Source organism: Rutidosis leptorrhynchoides, chromosome 1, assembly GCF_046630445.1.
Source record: "Rutidosis leptorrhynchoides isolate AG116_Rl617_1_P2 chromosome 1, CSIRO_AGI_Rlap_v1, whole genome shotgun sequence".
Lineage (NCBI taxonomy): Eukaryota > Viridiplantae > Streptophyta > Magnoliopsida > Asterales > Asteraceae > Rutidosis > Rutidosis leptorrhynchoides.
In genome coordinates this window covers 58,359,391-58,369,054 of record NC_092333.1, presented here as the reverse complement: position 1 = coordinate 58,369,054, position 9,664 = coordinate 58,359,391, and the positions used below count along the sequence as shown (strand labels likewise).

General features: G+C 32.1%; 1 protein-coding gene across 1 annotated transcript; it reads left to right on the top strand.

The window, feature by feature from the left end:
- Positions 1 to 7,944: 7,944 nt before the first annotated feature.
- Positions 7,945 to 9,426, top strand: LOC139860202 (uncharacterized). The gene is made up of 3 exons (XM_071848976.1): positions 7,945 to 8,252; positions 8,728 to 8,886; positions 8,964 to 9,426. The coding sequence occupies exons 1-3, from the start codon at positions 7,983 to 7,985 to the stop codon at positions 9,324 to 9,326; spliced, it is 792 nt and encodes a 263-aa protein (XP_071705077.1). The 5' UTR covers positions 7,945 to 7,982; the 3' UTR covers positions 9,327 to 9,426.
- Positions 9,427 to 9,664: the final 238 nt, after the last annotated feature.

Sequence of the window (9,664 nt, the reverse complement as noted above, 5' to 3'; positions counted from 1 at the left end):
AAAGATTAGCTTGACCCACAAGCCACAACACTCTCAAAACTTATAAATAGAAGTGAGCCAAACACAAAAAGATTTTTTTTTTATCTTTAAAAAAGACCATCTTTTTAATCTCTTGACCAAATTGAACCGTATCCTTTTTAACTAATTTGTTTATTGAAACGTTGGCCAACTAAAGAATATAAATGACAGTGTGTTAGTTCTCGATTCACAGAGATCGTATTCATTACCTGTGTGAAAATTTGAAGACCGTCAGAAGTACAAAAGAAGCCCGTTTTAGATTTCGTTGTTTTTGCATTGTCCAACAACGTCCCATACAAATGTACCCTAACATTCAGATATTCAGTTGTCGTCAAACAAATAAAGAAGTTATACATACCTAACAATTTACCCTAACAAACAAATATCAAGTAATTCATACCATGTGGTATATATAATAATAATAATAAATATAAATAATAACTAAAATAATATACTATATAAATAATGACCATTTTGACCCATGACCCGTTTCGACTCGTTAGCGAACCCGACATAACCTGGCCCATTTGGACCCGTCTAAGAATCTGTCCCATTTAAACAATGACCCATTTTAACACAAGATCGTTTTGACCCATGACCCATTTCAACACTAAATGAGTTTAGAGGACAGGTTTTTTCTATCTTTTTTTGCACTTATCAAGTTGTAAAATTTACAAAAACATCATATTAGAAATGTGATACTTAGGCATTGATTTCGAACATGCGTTGTTTACCCTTGGCTTTCAATTCCGAAATCTGATAATCAGCTGATAGTGGACCAATCATGACCGCATTAGGTTCATTACTACTTCCCGAAAATACTCTTTTCCTATTAAAATTATAATAATTAAGCTACAAACACGACGAATTCAAATTATACACATACAGATAGTCACATGTAACGATTGAAACAGTAAAAACTTAACATGAACAACAAAAATATTAACGATGAACAACAAAACATAATTGCTACGGTTTTTACGCATACCAATAACTATAAGATAACAAATTGGTATGCAAATTAGAACAACTAAAAAAGGCTTGACGATAGGTTTGCATAAAGACATCATATTTGTAATTTTCAAGATTTTAATTAATAAATAAAGCTCTTCTGATTGTAAGTATATCTAACAATCGTTCTCTTACATGTGTAAAAAAACATTTTACTCAAATCAAAGAAAGTAAAAGACCCAACCTGAATCACCTTCCTGAAAATCTTGTTATATTCTTGTTCTTCAAACGGATAGGCTTGCACAACTCGTCAATATATGTTTGTAATGTGCCCATTTGACTTGTGAATAGTAAATGGGTCAAAATTGCCACTTATAGTATAGAACTTTTATAAAAAATCAGCGTTCTTGATAATTTACACTTATGCTTCAAGCATAAATGATCAGAGAAATTAGTAAAACCTGCTTAATAAACTACAAAAACCATACTTGTTTGACCGAACTAATTTGAGTCTCATGTGGAGCATGCAAAACTATTGTGGGAACCTACCAAAAATAATAGAAAATTTTATGATAAACAAAAAATGAGGTATTTAATTAGAACCTATTGCTCACCATTGCAATCCATGACATAGGTTGCTTCAAGTATGAGTGACATCCCAAATCTAAAAAAAAATAAACCATGGTAATAATTTTCAATACAACATGACCCATTAATATATGAGATGAACATGGTGATGTCTCAATTGTCTTTTCTAGTATTGCTCTAGCAACCTATACAATAATCAGAAATAAGTAAGAGACATTTACCCCATCTACAACCAACTTGTTGGAAAACAAAGATCTCAGACCAAATTGTTGTAACTTTCTGAAAATTTAATCAATTTTTTTTCTGAAATATGAAATGTCCCGTTCATATCAATTATAAACGTTTCATATTAATCGGTTTCGTTGCGAGGTTTTGACCTCTATATGAGACGTTTTTCAAAGACTGCATTAGTTTTTAAAACAAACCATAACCTTTATTTTATCGATAAAGGTTTAAAACATTACGAAGATTATCAAATAATGATAATCTAAAATATAGCGTTTTCACTCGACCATTACATAATGGTTTACAATAATATTACACAATAACTTAAGTCTTCGAATGCAGTTTTTAAACAATATTATACAAGCATGCTGACTCCAATTCTTGTCCTTAATTTAGCATGCAACAGCGGAAGCTCTTAATAATCACATGAGAATAAACATGCTTAAAACGTCAACAAAATATTGGTGAGTTATAGGTTTAATCTATATATATCAAATTGTAATAATAATAGACCAATAGATTTCATTTTATAAACATAATCCTCAAGCAGAACCCTCTCGTCTGCATTAAGGTAAAATCATTTATATGATGAACACCTGGTAACCGACATTAACAAAATGCATATAGAATATCTCCAAAACAGAATCCTCTCGTCTGTATAAAAATCGAAGTACTAAAGCATCCGTACCTCGTATGGGGTTTGTTAGGCCCATAGATCTATCTTTAGGATTCGCTTCAATTAGGGGTACTGTTCCCTAATTCTTAGGCTACCAAGCTAAAAGGGACATATTCGATTTAGATAATCCAACCATAGAATGTAGTTTCGACTACTTGTGTCTATTTCATAAAAACATTTATAAAAATGCATGTATTCTCATCCCAGAAATATTAGATTTTAAAAATGGGACTATAACTCACTTTCACAGATTTTTCCTTCGTTGAAAATAAGACTTGGCCACTGGTCGATTCACGAACCTATAACAAATGTGTACATATATATCAAAGTATGATTGAAATATATTCACAACATTTTTTATTACGTTTTTATGATTTAAGTTTGTTATGTTAGCAGTCCTCGTTAGTAACCTACATCTAGTTGTCCACAGTTAGATGTACAGAAATAAATCAATATATATATTATCTTGAATCAATCCATGACCCAGTGTATACACGTCTCAGGCTAGATCACAACTCAAAGTATATATATTTTTGGAATCAACCTCAATCCTGTATAGCGAACTCAAATATTACAGCATATAGAGTGTCTATGGTTGTTCCAAATAATATATATAGATGGGTCGATATGATATGTCAAAACATTGTATACGTGTCTATGGTATCCCAAGATTACATAATATATGTTAGAATACATGTATAATACAATATATAACTTAGCTAGGATATGATTAGTGTAGATTTGTTGTAAAATTTTCGTAGCTACAACAAGTAAAATTTTTCAACTTTGTTTTACCCATAATTTCTTTATTTTAAATTCATTTTCAGTGATTCAAGTTGCTATGGTTTCATAATGAACTGTAATTTATGAAACTAAACAGAAAAATTATAAGTTTATAGTCAGAAATACAGGTTACAAGTCATTTACTAAAGAGGTAGTCATTTCCGTCGAAAGAACGATATCTTGATGACCATTTTGAAAAACATACTTCCACTTTGAGTTTAACCATGATTTTTGGATATAGTATCATGTTCATATAAAATATCATTTTTCCAGAAAACAAACTTCCAATTCAAAGATTAAGATAGTTTTTATTTTTCTAACCCAAAACAGCCCCCGGTTTCACTACGACGGCGTATGTCCGGTTTTACGGTGTTCATCGTGTTTCCAGGTTTTAAATCATTAAGTAAGCATATCATATAGATATAGAACACGTGTTTAGTTAATTTTAAAAGTCAAGTTAGAGGGATTAACTTTATTTGTGAACAAGTTTAGAATTAACTAAACTATGTTCTAGTGATTACAAGTTTAAATCTTCGAATAAGATGGTTTTATATGTATGAATCGAATGATGTTATGAACATCATTACTACCTTGATTTTAGTATGTAAACCTACTGGAAATGAGAAATATAGATCTAGCTTCAAAGGATCCTTGGATGGCTTGAAAGTTCTTGAAGCAGAATCATGACACGAAAACAAGTTCAAGTAAGATTTCCACTCTAAATGAGATTGTTATAGTTATAGAAATTGAATCAAAGTTTGAATATGAGTATTACCTTGAATTAGAAAGATATCTTACTATAAATAAGAAAGATTTCTTGAGATTAGATGATCACTTGAAATGGATTTGCAAGATTGGAAGTAAGCTAGTAAACTTGAAAGTGTTTTTGGTGTGTTCTTGAGTAGTTGTTTTGTAAGTTGATCTAGGTTAGGATTTATGAGCTACATTGAGCTAGATTTTGTTGAAGGTGATGAAGAACACTTAGAACATCAAGAGAGAACAAGAGAGAGATAAGTTTGATGCATGAAAGTTGAAAAATGAAAGTGTTATGGTTGGTGAAGAAAAATGTGATCCTACCCTGAATATAAGGTTCCATTAGTTTGTATTTTTGTTAGATATTTCATGCTAGTTGCCAAATGATGGTTCTCACATGTTTAGGTGACTCATTAAGGCTGCTAAGAGCTGATCATTGAAGTGTATATACCAATAGTATATACGTCTAGAGGCTGGGTATTGTACGAGTATGAATACGGATTGAATACGAGTAAATTGTGTTTACTACAGCAAACAGTATTTTACTGTAGCAAATAGTTTTTACTGTAGCAAATAGTATTTTACTGTAGCAAAGCGAAAATTTACTGTAGCAAATAGTGTTTTACTTGTACATCTTTGATTTAATTGTATTTCTTATATATATATATATATATATATATATATATATATATATATATATATATATATATATATATAAAATAAAAAATTACATCATAAAAAAATAAAATGATTATATAATTATCACAAGTTATGACGTTCGTGAATCATCAGGCAAACTGGGTGGTCAATTGTCTACATGAAACTCATTTCAAATAATCAAGTCTTAACAAGTTTGATTGCTTAACATGTTGGAAACATTTAATCATGTAAATATCAATTTCATTTAATATATAATCATGGAAAAGTTCGGGTCACTACAAAATATTTCTTCAGCACAGATTAATTCCACAACATTTGATAGATTCAACAGCAATTTTTTCACTCAAATCCACACACGCCAGCTACTTTATTTTCTAGTTAACTTCACCCATTCTTTATCTTTAACTACATTATTTAGAAACAAATTCAATATAATTTGATCCAAAGTCCACTTGTCATCCTTTTAAGAGCAGAATTTCAGTAATGGAGAGTTCACACTAAACATATATTCAACCACTAATAAAAAAATATACCAATTATTCAATCTAATATGCATAACAAAACAGAGTGACATGACTGGAAATAATCAATCTATTATTTGCATAGTATATTGAATATAAAAATGAAATTATAAAGTAGAAAGGGGTTATTACCTTTGATTCAAGAACCCTAATTTTTCTTATGTCTGAATGACTTGGATGATAAAATTTAGATGGATCTTTCAAGGCTTTGTGTACAGAAAGCAAGATTGGGGTTACGAAATTGGATTTGAGCATTAAACGGATTGGCTTGATAATTACGGCAAAATTCGATTCTGCGAATTTAAATCTAACAATTATAACCGATTGATAAAAGAAAATTGTTTGACAAATTACAATTGCCATTTAGGGTTTGTATCGAATGGGTGAAAGAGACGACGAAGGAGGGAATTTAGGGTTTGAGTTTGGTTTGGTTTGGGTTGAACAGACGAAGATGAATTGTGATTGACGATCGTTTATTTTTTTTTATTTTTTTTTTTTTGTACAACATGGCATGATTAGTTGTTAATGATAATTAATTTAGTGATTAACATGTTAGCAATCTAGATTAGAATTAACTAATGGAGTGCTACGTAGGATTTTTTTTTTTCTTCATGATTTATAAGATGTAATAGATAGATTGAGTTTAAATCTCCTTGTTGGGCCTCCGGTTTTATTGTTTTAATTCTGAAAAAGTTATAGTTTTAATATAGTTCTTTACTTAAGATAAGGTAGATAAGAGCGATCGATATATCTAGCGTAGAGTTGAGAGCACAAATTAGTTTGAGTTCACACAGGTAATGAGTCGAAACAGTCTACAAATTAGTTTGAGTTCAAACGGATAATTAGTTGCGTTTTCGTTTTAGGTTTCACGTTTTAGTTTTAGATTCGCGTTTCATTTTTCAGTGTCTCGTTTCTTATTTAAGAAATTTAGTTTCTCGTTCAAGTTTTTATTTTACGTTTATATGTTTCGTTTTGAGTTTCAGTTGTTACCTTGGGAGAAGCACTCGAACTTACTACGTGTTTGAAGTGTTGTTACCTTAGACCATTTGTAGTGGTGGTTGGCGTGACAACTACGCAATATGATGGTGTTCTTTGGGATGAAGGTGAGGTGTAAATGTGGTGGTAAAAATGAAAGTAGTGGAGATCATGTTGAGTAATGTGTCTAAATATAATTGAAAAAATTTGTGTGAAAAGTGTTGAAAAAAGAAGAAAAAGACACATAAAAAAACTCAACACGATCAAATTTACCTCGCGCTTGAATGGAGCACGCCACGAAAAATGTTACTCGCATGCCGCGCTACTGGGGTGGTGGTGACACATTGAGCTTGAGCATGCCTATTACAAATGGTCTTATACACACATAAAAAATTTAAAAGCCAAATCGTTAAGGTAAAGAATACAAAATTAAAGATAAATTAAGTAAATAAATCAAAATCAAATGCTTTCAAAGTATTAAAAAATAGAAGACAAAATTACACGAATAGTCCTTGAACATTTAATTTTGCGTAGTCCTTTGAATTGTGATTATTTCAATTGTAGTCTCTTTGTCAATTTGCCATCATTTTGTTCCGTTAATTCATGGATGTGCAAAACATGTAAGCTTAATTTGGTCATTTTAATTTTTCTCTTTTAATAACCTAAAATCTTCAGCTTCTTCTCAAATCCTCCACTACTTCATTTTCAGATGTTGAACATCTGTGATACAATAAGAAACACATCAAACATTAACATAAAGATAGATTCATACGATTACCACTCTCAAAACCATTAACACAAACATAGAAAGATGGTCACCTATTAAACATAAATCACAAAATCATTAACATAAACACAGAAAGCACATATTTGCAACCATAAACTCAAGATTACCACAACTTCGATTTGCATATCCAATCCACACCTTCAAAGAATGCATGAGCTGAATTAAAAAGTTGATGTCGCTAAATGTCATCGCCATCGTTACCTTCATATGTAAAAGGATGGTCAAATGTAACCACCGGACCTACGATGGATAGCGGCGCAAACCAAATGGATTCAACTATAGCGAAGTTTCTTCCGCTATGGCGGGTTTCAAGCTTCTCCGTTACAAATTGCAAATCTTGTTCGTTTCATACCGGAATTGGAGAATTCTAGCAAGGTGACAGAAAACCAAAAATTCAGGGTTTATCGAGGTTTCTCATATTTGGTTTATTCTTGAAATGGGAATGGGTGTTTGTGAGGTTTTCGTATTTAAGATGAAATTGGGATTCAACAGTGTCGAAGAAGATGTGAGGTTTTGAGATTTAAAGTGAAAAAAGAGTTAGCGTCATTCATAGCTTGACCCCAAAGTATGTTGTTAGATTTTTTTTTCTTAATTTTTATTAAGATAAGTTACTAAAATTTTGATTACTTTGAGGATATCTTTTTTTTTTTATGTTTAGTTTGATGATTATGTTTTTTAATTTAACATTTAAGTTTAACTTGAGATTGATTAATTGGCTAAGAAAAAGTTTAAAAAGAGATGAAGATGATGAAGAAATAAATAAATTGACAAAAATATCTTCATGTGTAGCATGTGAGGGAGTTAAAAGAAAAAATAGACGATCAAGTGACTGAGGGACTACAATTGAAATAAATTACACTTCAAAGGATTATCAATGTAAATTTAAAAGTTAAGGGACTATACGTAACAATTAAGGTAAACCACAAGGACTATAGGGCCTATCCGCGTAATTCTGTCAAAACCAAATTCTACAGTATTTATTTACTTCCACCAAAATCCCCTTTTCTTCCTTCATCGTGTTTGTTTGAACTGAAGCAAATCAAGTATGGAAGGAAGATATGCGCATAATAGCTCAACGGCAGTAGGAAATAGATACACACTTGCACCGTGTAAGTTAGCAAATGAAGATATCTTATTCTGTATCGACCTTGATCCTGAATCCCTCACTGAAATGAAGAACTCAAGCGCTACTGGCAGACCTTTTACTCGATTAGAATCAATTAAACAAGCCATCCTTCTTTTCATTCACTCTAAACTCTCCATTAATCCCGATCATCGTTTCGCCTACTGTGCTCTTGGCAAATCCCCCTTTTGGGTAATCAATTAATTAATTTATTATGTTTGCATGGTCGTGTATTTTGATTGAAGTATATGGAACCCTAATTGTGTACTCGTATTACTTATATGTGTATGCAATTAGAGCATACATGTTCATTCGATCGTGCTTGTATATGTTGATGTGAATTGTAGCATTATATGGAACCCTAATTTTTAACTTAGGGTAATTTTAGGGGAAAATGTAATTTATGTTGTTCACATTTGACCTAATTGTGTTGCCCAGCTAATTGTGTACAATGGTGAAGTGTATAATACTATAATTGTGAAATGCAGCAGCTATAAGTATGTGGATTATATAATGCAAATCTTTCTTATCTTGATGTTTTTGTTGTTTGATCGTATTTCGATGAAGTTATGTAAATGTAGGTTTGATTGAATTATGGTTCAGGTAATTTTGTTCAGTAATTAACTGATATGTTATCTCTTATGTTTGCTTTTTGTATGTCTAAAAGCTTAAGAAGGAATTTAGCAGTGAAGTTGAGTCTGCAATTGCAGCATTTCGAGGCATCAATGTTGATTCTTCTGCTGGTCATGCAGATCTCACTCATCTTTTCAAAGTGGCAAATCATGAAGCTAAGAAATCTCGTGCACAGAACCGTTTACTCAGGGTGGTGAGTATATTTTTATTGGCCTCCTTCGCATAATAAGATTTAGCTGTTAACTTGTTAATACTATATGTGGTTCCCAGATCCTACTCTACTGCAGATCATCAGTAGTACCACACCACCAATGGACCACAACCCAGAAGCTCTTCACATTGGACGTGGTTTACCTCCATGATAAGCCAGGTTCCAATAATTGTCCCCAGCAGGTGTATGATTCTCTGGTGGATGCCCTTGAGCAAGTCAGCGAATATGAGGGTTACATCTTTGAGAGTGGGCAGGGACTGACCCGTGTCCTTTACCGTCACATGTGTACGCTGTTATCACACCCTCAACAACGTTGTGTCCAAGATGATATTGATATTCCAAAATCACTTGTAAAGAAGGCCCCTGCAGTGGATTCGGCACCTCCTGCTGATCTGGAATGTGTTCCTGTGTCAAGTCAGTGATTTGTTCATGGTAATTGGAAATGTAGATGTGGGCTTTTTTGTTTAAAACAGCTGTTGGACTTTTTTTTCGCCATAAAAAGTATGCATCTGGTGCTGTTATTGTGTGTTCATGTTGATGAATTCAATTTGTTTTCTATTTGTCTTTTAGGACCTGTGGAAAGACTTTTCAGTTGCATGAAAAAGGAATCATTAGGGTCTGGTGTGTTAGCTAAGACGACTTAAAGTGTCTTGACGGGCTTTGCCAGTTATTCGTTTCGGTAATTGAGATAATTACCACTGGTCCCAATTCCCAAATGGTTTTGCACCTCATTTGGAATTGGGTATTAGACTATTAGATG